Source organism: Cryphonectria parasitica, assembly GCF_011745365.1.
Source record: "Cryphonectria parasitica EP155 unplaced genomic scaffold M406scaffold_8, whole genome shotgun sequence".
Classification (NCBI taxonomy): Eukaryota; Fungi; Ascomycota; class Sordariomycetes; order Diaporthales; family Cryphonectriaceae; genus Cryphonectria; species Cryphonectria parasitica.
Window position 1 is genome coordinate 888,743 of NW_024468916.1, and position 19,665 is coordinate 908,407.

A 19,665-nucleotide genomic window follows, 5' to 3' on the forward strand; every position below is an offset into this window, starting at 1 on the left:
CATAGAAATAAACGAGATACCCCGAGGAGAACAATGAACTAAATTGATTCCTAAAAGTCATGCTATTGTCTAAATGTGAAAGCCCTGTGCGTATGCTTAGGAAATCCCTCCAATGTGAAGCATGTATGCCATCTGTGCGTGTATACAGGCACAGGATACAAGAAACAAACAAAACAAACAAAACAAACAACCAGACCAAACAGAAAAAGAAAAAAAAGAAATGCAATTTACACGCGCAAATTCTCAACAATCAAGTCCACCAAACTGCCAGCCCCATTGTTATTACCAAGTTTACCACGAGAGCCAAATATTCCAATATCCATCGCTCCCCCGACTTGCAATGATGCCTCAACATCCACAGCGTCCTAAACACGAGGGGGAGACAGTCTATTAGCTTAATTTCCCGCATGATCCACGCAACTCGGGCAGGCATAACAACAAGAAGGAAAAGGGAAAGAAGCAAAAGAAGAATTTCCATTAGAAAACTTACAGGATAGGCATCCCTAACAGCGTTAGTCTCAAGCCAGCGCAGTCGGCCCGGGTCCATGACCACGCTCTGCTGGCCCAGCGCGGCAGCTTCATCGAACCCGACTTCCTCGAGATGGATGTTCGCCCCCTCAGCAGAAGCGGCCTCGTCGTCATCATCCTCCTTCCCCCCGCTGCGCGCATCTCCAGGCTCGTCGGGCAGGCTTAGGAAGTTCACAAACGAGTCGACCTCGACGCCCGTCCACGCCTTGATCTCCCACAGGCCCACCGAGACATTCTCCGCGGCGGAGATGCGATGAAGGTCGTGCTGGATCTGGGCAGCCACTTGGGCCACGCCCGCGGCCTGTGGTGCATGCACACGGAGAGGCACGAGACAGAGGGTTGGGTACGGCAGCGTAAGGCCGACGCTTCTGTTGGCGAGATACACGCCGAACACGACGTCTCTGTCCCTGTCTTGGCCTGACATGGATGCTAGGGATTTGGCATATGCCGCGAGGAACACAGCCTGTATGCTGATGCCCTTCTCGGAACACAAGGTCTTCAGCTTTGCCGTGTCGGCGAGTGCTGCACGCCGCAAGAGGATGACGCGTTCGCTTGTTGCTGATGCAGTAGAGCTGACATCTTGTATGTTGAGGGGGAGGGGCTGCACCCCTCGAAGATAGTCTTCCCAGAAAGACTTTCGTCTGGTCACCGCTTGCGCGCCGAGTGTTGTTCCAATATACTTCTTCCACATGGGCGATTCCTCCTGTCCATCACCGCTGATTGTAGCCGCGTCGTCAGACAAGAGCTTCTTGAACCTGTCCACGAGCAGCGGGAGGCTCACTCCATCATACAGCGCATGATGTAATTTCAGACTGAATGCCCAGTTGCCATCATTTTGCTCTTGTAAATTGACTGCCCAGAATGGATTTGAGATGGCTGAGCCTGACCGGAGTGCAAGTTGTAGGAACGGTATATCTCGAGATCCGGTGGCGACGAAGACTGTGCGCAGGATGGGATGCTGCTCGACAAGAGCCCTCCAGGCACGATCAATGACTTGGCGGTCTCTGCTACCTGAGATCCGATAGCGGAAAACGGAAAAAAATACGAGGCCGTGGGTGTTCTGCCAGATGCTGAGCATGTGCGTCTGCATCGCAGTGGCTGGCATGATTTCCTCCACGTCCACGGCATCGATGCCAGCAGCCTGCAGAAGCTGCCCCACCTTGAGGCCTGCCGTTGCTTTGTCTATCCAATTCGATGGGTTCTCGGTTGAATCTGGGTCTGATGAGGCTGGAGAGGAGAGAGAGGAGGAGGATGCTGAAGCCTTGGCAGCTATGTCCTTGATGGAGGCCGCCTGGATAAGCTCCCTCACGCTAATGGCAACGCCTCGCCTGCGTAGAATTGAGCTGGCTTTGATGGCGCTGATGGAGTCGAGGCCAAGGTGGTAGATACTGTGGTTCCTGCGTATACTTGTTTTCTCGACACCAGAGACCTCTGCGAGGACGGCCCTGACAGTCTCTTCAGTTGTTGACCACCCATCGTCGCCATCATCATCATTCTCCTTGTCGGAGTTCTCTTCTTCTGTTTGCCCCACGTATGCTGAATGTCTTGGTCGGAACGAGGGCAGCCCGCACACTGAGACCTCTTCATCATCGAATTGAAGGATATCGCCTTGAGCTGAGCTTATCAAGAAGCGCAGGGCACACTCCAGTTCCCCAAGAATCTGCTTCGTCCCGTCCGATGACAAGTATCCATCATCGCAGGCAGCCCGCCACGCAATCTTGTCTTGCTCAACTTCCATCTCCACACAGACGGGATACTCCACAGCAGATGATCCCCCGACGGAGGTGATGAACGGCTCACTGGTGTCGCTCGGAACGGAAGAACCAGGAGAGCCCTTTTGCAAAATGAACAGTGTGTTGAAGAGGCTGGCCTGCCTATCGTGAACCATTGCCTGGATTTTCCGCAGCGGAAAGTGCTGCGATTGGTTGATGCTGTTCATATTGTCTTGCAAATAGCGCAGGAAGGCATCGACCGATCCATGGAGAATCGCTCTGACGGGGACGGTGTTCATGGTCGGAAACATCATCACTTCAGAAGCCTCCGTGTCCCTGCCAGACAAGACAACGCCGAAAGCAACGTCCAGATGCTGACAATGCGTTGCAAGCACAGCCGCCCAGCACGCCTGGGCGACAACTTGTTGACTGATGGCATGGCGCTTGCAAAAGGCCTTGAGAGTCGTGGCTGATACATTCGGGGATGCCTCAGCCCGGTGGACGTTTTGACTTGTTGGCCCAGAGCGATAAGGGAACCTGGTGGGCGTGGCATCGGAAACATAGTCGGACCAGAACTGCCGAGCATGTTTTTTGGAAGAGCGAACAATGCCTCTGAGATACTCGGCATATGCTGCACGTGGTGCTTCGTATGTGCCACGGTAAGCAGCCTCGACATCCTGATGCAATAGTCCCAGTGACCAGCCATCGTAGAGTGCATGCGCAATGGAGAAGACGACGTACGTCTTCTGCATCTGCCTGGCAAACGTCAGTTGCAGGAGATGTGATAACCCACGGCCATCACGAGCCCTTGCGCGCGCCTGGTCCATGAAACTTGCAACCTCCTCAAGAGACTGGATCTCGACCTCGTTGAACTCGAGCGGAGGGTTGCCAACGACAAGCTGTGCGTATGCGAACTCAAAGGCTGGGCTCTCTACCCCAACAAAGACTGTTCGCAAGATTGGCGAGTTGCGAATGACAGTTTCCCAGGCATGCTTGAGTCGGGTCACGTCGACATCTGGCGAGATCTCAAGCACGTCGTGATTGAAGTACAGTTGGAAGTCTGACTGAACCATCTCAGACACCATGGAATCTTGCAATGGCGTGGGGGGCAGAACCTCCTCTATGGCAGTAAGGTCCACGCCACTCTCTTCTAGATATTGTCTGAGGGATGCTGAAGAGTCTTCAACGTCCGAGCAGTAGCCACTGTCATGGGTGTCGCCCTTCACTGCCTCTTTAGCTTGCACAGTGAGCAGAAGCTGCGGGATGCTCTGCCCCTTTACCAGTTCACTGTTGCTCAAGGTGATACCTGCCCTCCGCAGCCTCGCGGATAGTCTAATGGTATCAATGCTGTCGAGTCCAAGTTCGAGCAGGCTTGTCTGCGGACTGATGGATAAAGTTTCGACGTCAGCAAGAAGCGCCATCTCTTTGCGAATGATTTCAGCTTGAGGTGTCCAGTCGAATTCCGGCAAGTCTTCTCCCGGTGAACTATAGAGAACACTCGCACCGGTTTCTTCGTTCTGGAGGGCATTGGTAGCAAGAACGCTGTCTGAGGTTGGCAGCACCAGACCATCAACATTGTCCACCACAGCTTGCACGCTTTTCTCGAAAGTCTCGAGAAGCTTATTGAGCGCCGACTCGTCTGCAGTCCCCCGCGAAGCCACAAGCAAGATTTGTAAGGCACCTCCAGGAAGTAAAGTCGCTTCGAACGCCAAAGGATAATCCGGGTTGACATCTGACTCGACCTCTTCCCACAGTCTTTGGACGGCTTCTGGTGACGTCGAAGCCTTTTGGAAGGAGAATAGAATATCAAAGAGTGATTTGCCGTTGGAACACCATTTTTGCACGTCCCTGAGCGGTACATGCTGGAATGGCAGGGTGGTGGTGTTGAATTGGTGACAGTGACGAATGGCAGCTGACCAGGTCTGGTCTTGAGGGATACGGTGATGGTAGGGGATGGTGTTGAACAGCGGACCCATGGTCATTCCAACATTGTCCAGATCAATCGATCGGCCTGAAACAATGATGCCAAAAGTGACATCTGAGCCGAGGCATCTCTGTAAAGCAGTCCCCCACAGCGCCTGAACGATTGCTTGTTGTGTGACACCCAGCTTCTTTCGGACGCTCTCGAGACCATCAAAAGGAATGTGACGAGAGATACTGAGGTCTTGCAGACTGGGGGTCTCCGATAGCTGGGGCAGAGGACACAAGCTGATACCACGCAGATGTTCAATCCAGAAACCCTTGGAAGACGAGTTATTCTTGAGCGGACCGTGTAGCAGAGCATCGAAGAAGCTAGGTGCCTGGGCTGGGGCCTCTTGGTCTCTGTACAGTCGAGCTACCTCATGGAGCATGACGTCGAGACTGTTTGCGTCGTAAATTGCGTGGAAGATGTGGAGGACTAGCATCCGTGCCTCGCCGTGACGGATGACCAGGAACTCCAACGGCGATTCGATATCCTGACCGTTGCTCTTAGCCCAAGACATCTGACGACCATCTAGTAGAGCTTCTAGGTCTTCGCCCTCCTGCAGTTCAAGTTCGGTCCACGGCGTTTGTGTCTCCTTCATTGCCACCTGCACGAAGCCTTCTGTCGAGGACACGAACCGTGTACGCAGCACCGCGTTGTTGCGGATAAGTTGCTCCCAGGCTGCTCGAATCTTCGACAACGAAACTCCCTCCGCCAATGCGAACCGAAATGTATTGAAGTAAGCGCACTTCTTGCCCTCGGTCCTGGATCGCGAGATCATGCCTTGTTGTAATGCCGAACACGGCGCAAGGTATTCAATCTGGTCAGGGCCGATACCCAAGGTCCGACATACGGCGCCTCTATGACGGTGCTGGCAAGCTTCGATGGCCTGCCTTGCCTCAAGAACATCGCTCTGGGACTCTGCTGATAGCTGCATAGACTGCAAGACTTGAGCGAGATCAACAATCGTCGAATTCCTCAGGACGATCGCCGGAGTGACATGTTTTATGCCCTCCCGCTTCAGCGCCCGCACGAGTCTCATGACGTTGATGGAATCCACACCCAGCTCAAAGATATTAGTGGTGGCTAAGATGGTGTCTCTTGCAACTCCTGACATGCTACTCAGTGCGCTGCAAATTCTTGTACCGAGATCATCATCAAGACGAGTAGTCGAGATGGCAGAGGGTGCCACCAATTCTTCGGGCGATAGCTTGTCGAAAAGAGCACGCAGCTCCTTCACCTCTGCCTTGTTGTTTGGTGACAGAGGTATGAAGGACAGCAGCAGGACGTACGTAGGGATCATGTACCCAGGGAGCTTCTCGCGGCACGCTCGCTGGACATTTTGACCTACGCCAGCTGCCTCCTGTCCGGTGATGATCTTGAGTTCCTTCGACTTTTGATCGCGAGCTGTGACCACGAAAGAGACGAGGAGGTCCTTTTGCTGTTTCTCATTGCGGATCACCAGAGTGACAACATCGGTGATCTCTGAAACTCCAGACCTGATGCAGTGATTGATCTCCCCGATTTCAAGGCGCTGGCCACGGAGCTTGACCTGGTCATCGGCTCGGCCGAGAAAGTCGAAACAGCGGTCATGAAGAACGCGTACCAGATCGCCAGTCCGGTAGACACGCTCGCCAAAAGAAGCCAGAGTTGGGAAGCGTTCAGCAGTGAGATCGTTCCTGTTCAAATATCCCTTCCCGACAAGCTTTCCAGAGACGCAAAGCTCGCCGACGCCACCTCTCAGGACCGGAATATCTGTACCGGGTCTCAAAACATACGAGCCAACGTTGGCAAATTGCCTTCCAATATTGGAAGACCTGCCATTGACCGGCACGCAGGGAAAGGAGGTCACGCCGATGGTGGCCTCGGTTGGTCCGTAAAAGTTGTGAATGACGCGTTTTGGTCCCCATGCATCTAGGATTTCTTGCTTCAACTGCTCCCCACCCGTGATAAAGACGCCTCGGCAGAGGCTGGGCACTTCGTCTGGATGGATTAGGCGTGCCAGACTGGGCGTAAGATCGATGTGAGTGATCGCAAGGCGGGATATCATGCCGGCTAGATCCTCAAGAATGACATCTCGTGGCGCAGCAATTAAAGTGATACCGACAGACCACGTCCAGTACTGCTCCAACACGGAAACATCGAAGTGGTACGATGCAAATTGCAGCCATCTGGAGTCCTGGTCCCAGTGCCCCTCGAACAGCTTCTGGAAAGCAAGCATGGCTTGGACTGCGTTCTCGTGCGTGATCTCGCATCCTTTGGGGGTTCCTGTGGTGCCTGAGGTGTAGAGGCAGTAGCTTCGATCCTGTGGCGTCAACGACCGCGTGAGGTTAGGAAGGCCAGGGCTTGCTGATCTCAAGTTCGCGTTATCTATCACGACAATGGGCACCAAGGTATTGAAGCCTATGTCGATGCTTCTCGACTTGTCTGTCAGAAGCACAGCAGCGCCTGAGTCCTGCAGGATGAATTCTTTCCGAGACGATGGTGCTCCTGGATCCAGCGCAAGCAGTGCGCACCCAGCTTTCAAGATACCCAACATTGCGAAGTGCGCTTCGGGACACTTGTCAAAGCAGACAGCTACTATCCCTCCTGCGGAGACATGAGGAGCCAGCATATTCGCCACTTTGTTACCGTTCTCGTTCAGATCTCGATAAGTGAACTTTGTCGAGACGGGTTGGTCGTCCTCGAAACTTGAAACAAACTCAAGCGCTGTCTTTTCTGGCTGTAGTTGCGCGCTGGCCTCCACAAATTCATGGAGAAGTCCGATCTCTGACTTTAATTCCGGCTCCTCTGCTGGCAGGACAGAAAATACTTCCTTGTGCGCTTGGAGAAGGTCATTTTCATTGCCGTCCGGGTTCTGTGCCAACTCGCAAAACACAGCATCGAATTGCTGCAGCAGTATCTCCGCTTGCTCACGTGGCAGAACGTCGCTGAAGAATGTAAGGCGAAGTTCGACGGAGTCTTGCTGCGGCTCAATCTCGAGGGAGGCAGGGTAGTCGACACTGGCCGACTCATCGGTGACCTGCCACGGTATGTTTCGTTCACCACTATTCTCAAATCTCTGGTACACTAATAGCGTATCAAAGAGTTTGGTGTTTGGATGGCCCAGCCATCGTTGAATGTCTGTAAGTGGAGTCCATTGGTGCCGTTGGAGCCCAGCGTTGTAGCTCATCATTGTCTCGACGAGCTCGCGATTCGACGAGGCGTTCTGTGCGATGATTGGTAGGGTTGTGATGCAAGGAAAGACTGCATTTCGTGTCGTTTCCATATCTCGGCCAGAGAGAATGGTACCGAAGACAACGGCTGGCTCCCCTAGGTAAGAGGACAGAATTCTCAACCACGCCGCCGCCGCTATCGCTTGAATGGTGAAGCCGGCATGCCTTGCAGCCTCCTCCAGTGCTGGTAACGATATGGATGCTGTCCTTGACTGGACCCATGTTTCCCGCTGGTCTCCCCTCAGAGGCGTCATTACCGGAAATTTGTTAACAACCGCCTTGGGAGCATAAACCTCCCAAAAGGGTTGGGCGGTCTTTTTGGAGTTCCAGGTGTGCGTGATAATGTCTTGCACCACGGAGCCGAGGTCGGTCTTGCTGTGCAGAGTCACTCCGTTGAGGGCTTGTCCAAGAACAGACAAGATGGCCTGCAGAGATTGGGCATCATAGAGGACGTGGTGTATGGTAAGATGCATCTCGACACCTGAGCTGCCATCAACGAGCACCACCCGCCAAGGAGGTCGACGCAAGTCATCGAATATCTCCTGCGCGGCGGCCTTCCGCCAAGCTATCAAGTCAAAGCTACCGCTACCACTCCAAACTTGAACAGGAACAGCATCTTCCTCGTATTTGTATTGCAGCATGGCGTATGATGCATCCTCGTGGTCGACAGGCTCAAAACCTGTACGGAGGATCCTGAGGACTTTGACGGCTTGCACCCAGGCACGACCAACTTCTTGGGCCGTCACGCCGGAATCTAATCTGTAGCTGACGAAGTTGAGGTAGTCTTTGCCTTTGGAATTGACGAACTCCGTCAGCAAGCCCATCTGAAGAGTGGTGCAGGGCAGGTATAATTCCACGACGGCCCCATCTGGGACACTATCGTGCAGCAAAGTTTTGGTCGTCTGTTGAAACTCGGCAAGATCATATCTCGGCAACTTTGTATTGTCGGCTGGATTGGCCCTCAGCTTGAGAGCGAGCTTTGAGCACGTCGGGTTCTCTAGAATATCTGTCGCGGTAATGGAAGGGAAGCCTTCTTTTCGAAGCATGGCTGCAACCTGGACTGCATTGATGCTGTCGAGTCCTAGCCTGAAGATGGTCGTATGTCGAGTGATCTTATTCTTTGCGACATTAGAGATCTTGGAAAGCACTGAGCGAATGATGTCCTCTGATTCAACCCAGCTTTCACCTGCTTCGGCTTGAAGTGTAGTGTTTTCAGCAGTGTTGGTTGGTTGGAGCAGGTTGAGCGTGTCCAATCGTTCACGGAGAACAGGAGGGAGAGAAGCCTTGGAAACGGTACGTGAAGATGGATATGCGAGAAAGTTGGATATTACGTAGGAAAGGGTATCATGAATTAAAGATGCATATGCGTTGGAAATGTAGGACCTGTGAAATCCTTCAGCGTGCTGCAGACTAAAACCCCCGGGGATCTTGACTTACCGATCAAAATGAAGCTTCACGTTCAACTTGTCTTGGCCAGGGTTTGGGATGACTTCACAAACAAGCGGAAAATCCATCTCACCATCATCGCTCTCCAACACCCACAGTCCTCCATCCAAAGGCTGCGGAGGCTGTTGCAGCAACAACAAGGTCTCGAATAGCCGTGCCCCATTCGTAGCGATGAGGGTCTGTATCCGCCGGAGCGGTGTAAACTGATAACGAAGGATTTCTGGACCGAGCTTCTGGAAGTATCTCAGAACGTCAACGTTCCGTGGTCTCCCTTGGAGATCGATGCGCGTAGGTATAGTGTTGAAGCAGGGAGCAACGAGCTCCTCGACTCTGTCGACTGTGGTAGAGCGGCCGTTGACCACGTTGCCGAAACAGACATCGTTAGATTGCATGACGACGCTCAGAAGGCTACTCCAGGAGGCTTGCAGAAGGACAAGCATGGATGCGTTTAACGCCTTCAGACTAGCCTCAATACTGGACAGAGGAATATCCAGAGATTGGCCCAGATGGTCGCGACCCTCTCGTGTCTCAGAAGCCCGAGGCAGAGGTTTCAATCTCGAATTTTCCAGATGTTGCAGCCAAAACTGATCTGTATCCTTCGGTAAAGCAAGCATCTCCTGCAATAATGGCTCGTATGATGGCGTTGGGTGAAGCTCAGCACCAGAGGCAACAAGTTCAATCTCTTCCAGAAGTCGAGATATTGCAACACCATCATACATGGCGTGGTGGCAGACAAAGGACAGATAATGGTTCCCGTCTTTCCGTATGACAGCCAAAGACACTGGCGGTATGCAGGTGTCGATGGCAGAAGAGACCGCCTCAACGTGCTTGCATATTGCGTCGTCAAGAGATTTGCGTGACGCGTCAAGACTCATCCATTCTGGCTCATACTCTTCAAGTATGCATTGCGCCACGACATGTTCCCGATCATTTGTACTAAAGAAGCATGTGCGCAAGATGCCGTGTCTTCGGAACATGGCAGACCAATACTGCTTAATGAGGCCTGGATCGACGATCAAACGGAAAAGCATCTTGTTGAGGTATGAACCGGCGCTGGAAGATGATGCTAGCATCGCCTCCTGCAGCGGTGTGCACGGAAGAATAGCCTCGACATTCTGTCCTAGGAGGCTTAATTTGTGCTTGATGTCCTTGATGAAGCCTGGCTGGAAAACGTCGAGAATCTGACCATCCGTAACAGCCTCTGTCCACCCTTCGTGGAGTATGGTAGCAAGTTTTGCCACGGAGGTACCCTGCAGGATGATTGAGATCGGTAGCCTCCGGGAGAAGGATTTCTGCAGTCCCTTGGCGACAGCAATGGCCGAGATAGAGTCCATTCCCAAACTAGTGAGTGGTGTCCATCGCCTGATGTCATGTAAAGGGACTTTCAGGACGCCGGTTACAACTGCGGCGATCTTGTAGTCTTCCTCAGTCCATTCGCCGTCTGTTGCCGCGGAATCAGCACTGGCGCTGCTGAGCGCCTCGAGCTCTCTGGGGCTGAGGTTGCCGAAAATTGTTCGCAACTTGGTTTTGTCGACTTTGCCGGAAGAAGTCATGGGAATGCTGGATATAGGGATGAGGTATGAAGGCACCATGTAACTGGGCAAGCGAGATCGTACGTGATTGAAGATAGCCGTACTCCTCTCATCCAGGTTTTCTCCTGGGGCCAGAAGTTGGAAACTGCCGCTCTCGATGGATCTCAGGACGCAGAAGCAGGCTAGATGCTGCGTGCTGTCGTCGCTCAGGCTGACGAGGAGCGTGACGCAGTTGGACACCTCGCTGGATGTCGCCACAACGTTGTTGATCTCGCCCAACTCGATGCGTTGCCCACGCAATTTGATTTGGTCGTCGATTCGTCCAACAATCAGCAGCGAGCGATCGGCCAACATTCGGCCGATATCACCAGATCTGTAGATGCGACCAAGTTTTGAATGATAGATGAATTTTTGGCTTGTAGAGGTGGGAAGATTGAGATATCCGGCCACGACTTGGTCACCACCGAAGCAGAGCTCTCCAACACAGCCAATGGGCACGATGTCCTCACTGCTCGGTCCCAGAACAAAGGCAGAAGTATTCTCAAAAGTGTGTCCGAGGTGGCGGATGTGATCCTCAAGAGACATTTTCTTGACAGAGCAGATATTCGTCGTCTCCGAGGGTCCGTACCCCTGATAGAGCTTGCCAACCCACTTCTTGGCTACCTCTGCGGTCATGGGCTCGCCGGAGGTGACGAGAAATTCCACGGCTGGGACATTCAGAGGGTTGACTAGAGACGCTACGGTCGGTGTCATGCTGAGATGCGTTACGTTCATGAAATTGATCGACCTTTCTAGATCCGCGAACAATGTGTCATTGGTGCCGGCGCAAAGACACATTCCCCGGGTGAGAGCGAATAGAATCTCGAAGACGGAGACGTCGAATGCCTGAGAACATATCTGCAGCATACGAGAGTTGGGTTTGATAGGATAGATCCGAGAGAGGACATCAAGGTTGCTGCAGATGTTGAGCTGTGTGACGCAGACTCCTTTTGGCACACCGGTGCTGCCCGAGGTGTATATGATGTTGGCTACCCGGGTTGCATCCACCTTGGTCCCGAGATTCTCGTCGCCGTATTCCTGGAGCTCCGAGTCGCGAAGGTTGATGAATTGGCAGTCGTCTAATTCTGGTAAGTCGGACCCAGATATCTCGTCAGAGATACAGAGATGAATGCAGGCCTGGCTGAAAATTGTGTGAATTCTCGCTTTGGGTGTACTTGGGAGGAGTGGCAGGTATGCGCAGCCTGCTTTCAGGATAGCTAAAATCCCGGCATATAGCATAATTGACTTCTCCATGACGATTGCTACGGCTTGGCCTTCCACGGTGCCCGAGGCCTTGAGGTGCCGGGCAATCCTATTCACCAGACTATTCAGCTCGATGTATGAGATCGTCCTCAGGTCAGCCGTATCGTCACTGATCGACTGGGCGAAACAGATTGCTTCCTTGTCTGGTTGCTGGGACACTGCCCTCTCAAAAAGACCTGCTATGTCGGAGCATCCATCCAGCGTCTTGGGGGTTGGATTGAAGGTCGACAGAAGATCATTAGGAAAACATGCTGAGATAGTGTCGATACACAGAGCCGTGTTCCTCACAATGTATGCAAGAGTGCACTCAAACTGTCTCAACAATAACTGAATGTGGTCATGGTGAAACACATCTGCGTGGTAGGTCAACCGTAGCTCGAATCCTTGCAACGTCGGCTCGATCTCTACAAGAAGTTTGGTCTCGAGGTAGTCCTCATGAGCAATTTGCCGCACCTCGGGAGCTTGAGCCCGTGATGACCGACTCGGGATCGATTCTTGGTAGACAAAGAGGGTATCATACAGAGGCTGGCCTGAGGCGATGCCAATGGCCTTCTTGATTTCCACGGGTGGCAAGCTGGAATGGGCAAGGCTCTCCCTGTTCGTGGCATGAATGCCTTGAAGCAGTTCCTTGATCGTATAGGCCTGTCCAATCTTGGCTCTCAAAGGTATAGATGTCAGACATGGACCCACGATATTCTCGATGCCTTCGACCGGAATGGTCCGGCCTGAGGTGACGTTGCCGATTACTACATCATCTTTTCCGAGGAGCCTGGCCCAGAGCCACAGCAGACATGCCTGGAAGAGGACCTGAGGGCTGACGTCAAGAAGAGATGACACGTCCAGAATTTCTGAGATCCCAACACTTAGTGTGCGTTGAGCCAAGGAAATCGGCCGTCCCTTGACTTTTCGAGCCAATAGCTGAGGCATTGAGCTGGGCTGATACCCCAACAGGTGCTCCGCCCAGTAGCTTCGTGCAGCGTCAGCATGACGCGAGAAGTCAGTTGAGTTGTAGTAAGTTGAGACAGGTCGGAAGGAGGGTCGCTGAGGAAGCTGGTCACCTCGCGCCAGGAGGTTCAGGTCGGAGAGGAGAATGTCAAGCGACCAGCCATCGTAAATGGCATGGTGAATCTGCATCAGGACGCTGGTATGCTTAGATGACTTGTCTGCTAGAATCTGGACGGAGAAAGGTTTGAGGAGGTCTGGTTCAGCCAATTGATACTGGGCGGCAAGGCTCTCCACCGTTCTTATCAAACTCGAATCCAGGTCTTTCCAGATGACTTGTCTGAAATTGCCGTCAAGCACAACAAATCCTGTCCGTAATGCTTCGTTGCACCGTGCTAGATCTTGGAACCATGATACTATCGTATCGGAAGTATGTGTGGCAGGTATCTGCAACTCGATCCAATTGCAGTATGCTTTCGAGTTGCTCAGCGTCTCGACAAGCATGGAAACTTGCACGGGCGCGCATGGCTCAACGGCCTCGATAGCGTCAATGTTTATCCCCAGGCTGGAGGTAACTCTAGAAATCAGATCTAGATCTAAAGCCTCGTCTCTGCTCTCCATCGTCGCGGCAGGGGCAATTGCTTGTTGGTGTTGTTGTCGGCGAACCACTGACTGCAGGTGTGAGAGAGTCTTGGAACTGAGGACATCGATGGCGGTGACGGGAAAGCCAGCCGAACGAAGGCGAGATGCCAGCCTGATCGCCGCAAGAGAGTCAATACCAGCTGCAGATAGCGTGGAGGTGGACCTGAGCCGAATTCCTAGCACATCCTGAGCAACTTGTGCCAGTTGACGCTCGACATCATCCTGAAACTCGCCGGGAGAGTAGTCACCATCGTCACTCTTGGACTCCTCGTATCCTGACTTCAGCTTGCTCCGATCGACCTTGCCCGAGGGGAGTCTCGGGAAAGCCTTCATGAGAGTGACATCTCCAGGAATCATGAACGCAGGGAGCCATTCTGAGCATAGCTGGAAGATCTGACCACTGATTTTGTCGTTTTGTTGATCCGTCTCACAGAAGACGACTATGATGCCGTGGATCACAGATGCCACCGCCCCATGACACCCTGGTGCTCGGAGAACCGCCTGTTCTATCTCGCCAAGTTCGATCCTCTGCCCACGGAGCTTGACCTGACCGTCAGAAATCCGCCCAAAGCACTCAATAGTACCGTCCTCCTTGAAGCGCGCCTTATCTCCTGTCCTGTATAAGCGGCCATAAGGGGTTTCGATGAAGACTTTTGAGGTCTGTTCCGGCCGGTTGATGTAGCCAAGTGCTGTCTGGTGGCCGCCCACCGCCAACTCTCCCATCTCACCCATCGCCAGCACCTTGAAATCACCAGAGCCATCGTCTTTCAGAGGTTCCAGGATCAAGGTAGATACAGTGTCTAAGGGAAAGCCGATATTGTTTGGTGAGGAGGACGACTTGCATGACGGCTGAAGACTGCAGTGAATAGTCGCTTCTGTTGGACCGTACATGGCCCATAAGATGCTGGACCTGCCGATATCCCCTCCGAATTCTCTGACAACAGGTTCTGTCAACATTTCGCCTATCGTCAAAAGCAAGCGAAGGCCTGGAGCATTATCTCGGCATCTGAGTAGGCTGCCAGCCACAGTTGGTGTTAATTCACAAGCATCAACCTTCATGTCTCTCAGCACAGCAGGGAGGTCGTTGAGCATATCTGCTCTGTTGCAGCTCACGAGGGTGGCACCTCGCAGCAGGGGAAAGAATATTTCGAAGACGGAGACGTCGAAGGTAGGGGCGGCAAATTGAAGGAACCGTACAAATTGAGGAATGTGACGGTCGTGGGCGAGCAGGGCCTGTGTCGCAGCATCATGAGAAATTGCCACTCCTTTGGGTGTTCCTGTTGAACCAGAGGTATACATGACATATGCGACACTATCCGGCCTGATGTCTTGCGAGATATGGCCGTCCACGTCTTGATCGTCCTGGACGCCATCTTCATCTACCACCACAACCGCCACGGCAGATTCTAGGGCGTCAACCTTGGAGCGGAGGGCTTTGGATGTAATAACAACTCTGGCCGCTACATCACGGAATATAAATCGCACTCGTTCTGGCGGGGCGTCGAGGTTCAGCGGACAGAAGGCTCCTCCGGCCTTCAGGACAGCAAGCTGCGAGATGTAAAGCTCTGGGCACTGAGGAAGGAGGAGCGGGACGATGAGTTGTCCCTGCTCTTGGTCGTCTCCGGACGAGGCCACCAATATCCTCTTCGCCAGCCCCTCTGCCCGGCGGTGAAGCTCTGCGTAAGAGACGGACCTGTGGGGCCCGCCTGAGCCTTTGTAGTCGATGGCAGGGACATCATGGGGCGAGTTGTCCCTGACAAGTCTGTGGAGGAGAGCCGGACCTGAGAGTCGCTGGGGCTGTGAGTTGAGAATGGAGAGTGCCGGCGCTGTGGGTGTTGATGAAGATGAGCATGTCATCTCTTCGGCTTGGAATTGATCTTGTGGGTTGATGGTCTATGGGAGAAGGTGTAGACTTGTGTGTAGGAGGTTAACAAGTCTGATACCTCAGCAAGGGCCCAAGGGAAGAAGGGCGGCGCTGGGAGGGGATTGGATTCGCGTGCAGACACAGCCATCGACAACACGTCAAAATGTGAACTGAGTGGGATGTGAAGGGGAAGTATGTAAGTCAAAACGGAATGATTCATTGGAACTTGTGAGTGGGCCTGGGCCGGGGGCTGGAAGCTGTGAGTGTGACCGTGACTGTTGGTAAACGGAGACGAAACTGAGCGAGGCTCGCCTGTCCCAGTCGTGGGCGGTATATCGGCCCAGTCCGCGATCCGATCCACCCACTCTTGTCGTCGTTGTAGGCCATGATCTAGGTCAACATGGCCTTGCCATTGGACGCCATGGACACTGGGAAGTGCCAAGCGAAGCACCGATTGGTCTTGTGCCTTGTGATCTGGTATGGGGGTGGGCATAGTAGCAGCCGCGCGGTCGTCGTTAGTGCGGGATATCTTCACGTCGTGGAGTCCGTGGAGGGTGGTAATTTCGTGGCGGTTGACCCCTCCTGATTTGAAATGCCAGCGTTCTGATTTGTTTCTTGCCCCTAGTCTCGCCTCGTTTCCTCCTTCTCTCTTGCTTGTTTGGGGGTCACAAGAGGGTTGTTTTAGGTGACAAGGCTGATGATGAGATCATGTGTCGAGGACTGGGCAGCTTATGAGAATCGAGGGAATGGTCATCATGAGGTTGTCATCGACTTTCAGTGGTCGAGAGCGTATTTCATGTTGGATATCTTCTATTGCGTCATACTTAGGCGACCATTGAAGCTGAGGAATCCGCCCCAAGGCCTCAACCCTTTCAGGCGCTTTAGGCGGCTTGCTTTTTCCATTAGGCTGCTAGATCAGCTCGGCACAGTGGGAGTTTACTGGATTTCAGTGCCCTCCACGCCCAGGGCACGCGCGGCAGTTACAGGGTATTTCCAAGTGCTTATGTTCTGAGCTGGGATACCTAGGTCCGCAATCGGTGGTGTTACACACATACACACTCTTTCCCTCTTACACGACTCGAATTTCGGGGCAACGGAGTACAACAAGTACACATGCCTGCATACAACGACTCCCAGCAGTCGACTTTCCCATTTTGTCCCAGATCTTAGGATGCCAAATTACACCAGAAATATTACAAGCTATCATCAAGTAATAGAATCCTGGAAGATAGATCAACCACTCAATGAAGGTACTTGGCAACTGGCAATGTTGTGATGTTTGATGTAATTAGTCCAGAGGTTGGTGTAAAATACCTAAGGTGGTACACACCCGACAAAGACATCAAGATTTTTAAAAACAAAGATCATCGAAAGGGAGGAGTGGGGGCGACCTGAAGATGAGTCCACTGTTCTGATCCTAACTTGAATTTTTCCATTGTCTTTTCAGCACAGAAGAAGCTGGGGACTTCTTGTTATGTAATTCAATCAAGGATGAAGGTCGCCCCCTCCCTGCCTTCCTTCCCAAACCTCCTCGTCGGGCCTTCCTGTCTCCTCAGATGGATCTTCTGTGTATGCAGACAGGAGATGGAAGCGAGGGAAAGTACGATAGCATAAGTACCTGATAGCATAGATAGCAAATTCCAAGAAATGGCAGTCACGACTTCCTGATTAGATTTCACTTGGCAAAAAATCACACAATACAAAAGGTCTTAGATTCCCTGATTAAGGAGATGCTTCACGAAATTTTCGAATTCATTTCGACTTCACGACCACGATGCTGTCAAAATATCTACAGAAAGAAAGAACAGGGAATAATCACCACCACGTTCAATGCACTTCTCATGAAACCCCCATGCCATGCTCTTTACTTTAGATGTAAGAGAAAAAAGAAACCCGGAGACAGGAAAAAAAAAAAGGGGGGGGGGGTATTATTTTTCCATTGTCTCAATGTTCAGTTGTGGCCTGCTCATGCAGACTTTCCAAAAATGGCATCAACCATCTCGCCAGATCGCGTCGACAGAACCGACAGCAGGGTATCGCTCAACTTGGGAAGTATTAGTACAATATCTGAGGGACAAGAACAAGGATAAACTTACACCATGGGTGCCTTCGCAGCAGCCTTGCAACCAAACTCCAGATCCAGAGGCCACAGTGCCTTCAGCAAACTTGACCTTGTAGTCACGAGAAACTTCCAGGACCCGTCTATCACCGTTCTCTGTCTGGACAGGCCACTGATCAGCTCGGGACGGGCCGCCGACCACGCCGTCCTGGACCTTGGGCAGCAATTTCCACGCGTCCTTAAGCATGTCGACGTGTGCTGTTCTGCGGTAGCCCGTAGCGGCAACCAAGAGGTCAACATCCAGCACCTCCTCGAAAGACGAATCCACAATCTGATCGTTGGTCTCGACCAGCCCGTCAGCCTCAAGAGTCACGTCGCCTGGTAGCGCCTGGCGCAGCTTAAGACGAAGCTTCTCCTCGCCCTCTTCGACCGACACGATCTGCCTGCCGCCCATGATCCGATGGGGCCAATTGGTCTCGTCGGGCCCAAGCTCTCGCTTCTGGTCATACATCATCTCAAACAGAGTCTCGATCAGTCCCAGCCTCACAACTCCGTAGTTGGTGGCCTTGGCCTCCTTGATCAGGTTCTGGCGGTACTGGGCTGGCCTGGGGTACAGCGTGTCGATGAACTCGGGGTTGAAGATGGAGTTGACACTGCACCAAAATCAGCTGCATAGTTCTAACAAGGAGAAATGCCCATACTGGCTCTCAAGGAGGCGAGCAACAATGACTTACAATGGAGAATCGTCGCTTGGCTTCAGAAACTCTCCCTTCATGACCATATACGTCTTGGAGTTGGGGTAGAGGTTAGACACGTTGTTGAAGATCTCGGCCGCACTCTGACCTCCACCAATCACTGCGATCTTGACGGGCGCATTGCGGTCCGTCAGCAGCTTGGGCACCATGTACGCATACTGCGACGAGTGAATCACTCGTGGGCTCTTGGCCGGCAAAGCCTTGGGGATGGAGGCCTGGCCACCGATGGCAATAATCACGTTACGGGCGCGGTGCGTGCTGACTGCGCCCGTCTTGCAGTTCCTCTCGACCACCGTGAAGGTTTTAATGCCGCTAGCGTCCTCCTCGGGGGAGACGGAGATAACCTCGCTGTTGTACCTTACAACATCGTCGAAGTGGCTCGCACACCAGTGCAGGTAGTCACCGTACTCAGTTCTCGATGGCAGGAAAGTATCCAGGTTGATGAAGTCCAATAAACGGCCATTCTTGTGAACGTAGTTGAGGAAGGTGAAGTGAGACCTGGGGTCACGGAGGGAGGCCATGTCCTTCAGGAAGGAGATCTGCATCTTGGCTCCGGGCAGCAACATGCCTGCGTGCCATGCGAATTTCTGCTGCTTCTCCAGGAAGAGGACGTGGGGAGCCTGCTTCAGGCTACCGGCCTCGAGTCCATCATGAATGGCGACCGCGATAGCCAGACTCGCCGGACCGAATCCCACGCAGACGAGATCGTGGACTGAGTCCACGTCTGAAGCTCGCAGATGGGCAGATCGGTTGCGGTGGGTGCTCTGCGATGCAGTTTGTGTGCTGCCATTGGCGCCAGTGGAATAGCTGCTGCCATTCGTGTCGTGGCTGTCGATCTCACTGTGGGGAGCCATCTCGACTTATGACAGGTCGGTTGTGTGAGTCTAGGCAGTACTATTCAGAGAGGTGCGGACGACAATTTTTGTCGCTGTCGCTCAGTGTGCTGACAGACCGTTAGGTCAACAGATATTGATTGCAGTTGGAAGGCGCGAGAATATCTGTCACGGCTTTGGTTGATGATGTGACACCTCTGAATAGGGATCGATCAGGGATTGAGGTTTTATGGAAAATGTGAAAAAAGAAGTTTCGGAGTCACTTAATCTTCCACTGTGAGGCGATGGAGACGGGCATGGCGCTGGTTAAGTACCCATCCAGCCTCGTCGCGCAACGAAACGGACACGGCCGTTGCTCCGTGGTTCTGGCACCACTACTGAGAAAGAATGCCACATACAAATCTCGGCTTACCACACAGTACTATTCCAGCAAAGTCAAACCCCTGGCACCAGGCACTTGCTCCGCGCCTTCGCGTGCCAGAGCGACCTCTGTCGCCATTCCATTCCATCCCGCCAGATGGCACCACAGTACGAATTGGCTGCAGAATCCACGGAAAAGAAAACAAGTTGAGTGAGTCGTCATCCAGTCAAAAGCCGGGAGTACCCTAGGGGGAGCCACTAAACAAAACCTTACTGCCACCGACTTGCTGCAAATGGGTTGGGGGTGCTGCGGAACGTCTTGCTTTAGGGACTGGTGCGCTGGTGGAGACAAGTGTCCCTGGTGGCAACACCAGACGGTAGTGCTGCTGTTTGTGGGTCAGTATCGTCTCCGTTTCTGGCGAGGTCGGTGATTATCTCTGGATCTGATAAGATCAATCAGGGGAGACTAGCGGGTCCCGTGTTGTGGACGACACAGTGAAGGCTTACTGCGC

The 19,665-nt window shown here is 52.9% G+C and overlaps 2 protein-coding genes across 2 annotated transcripts; both read right to left on the bottom strand.

Annotated features, from left to right (window-relative positions):
* Positions 1 to 25: 25 nt before the first annotated feature.
* On the bottom strand, positions 26 to 15,139 carry M406DRAFT_108748 (uncharacterized protein; the record flags this gene model as incomplete). Its single annotated transcript, XM_040915317.1, has 3 exons — positions 26 to 365; positions 491 to 8,801; positions 8,856 to 15,139. 3 exons carry the CDS (start codon positions 15,137 to 15,139, stop codon positions 228 to 230), a joined length of 14,733 nt encoding a protein of 4,910 aa, XP_040772398.1. The 3' UTR covers positions 26 to 227.
* Positions 15,140 to 17,112: 1,973 nt separating this feature from the next.
* On the bottom strand, positions 17,113 to 19,091 carry M406DRAFT_342218 (uncharacterized protein; the record flags this gene model as incomplete). The annotated part of the gene is made up of 4 exons (XM_040921749.1): positions 17,113 to 17,190; positions 17,243 to 17,858; positions 17,940 to 18,767; positions 19,057 to 19,091. 4 exons carry the CDS (start codon positions 19,089 to 19,091, stop codon positions 17,113 to 17,115), a joined length of 1,557 nt encoding a protein of 518 aa, XP_040772399.1.
* Between the last annotated feature and the right edge of the window lie 574 nt (positions 19,092 to 19,665).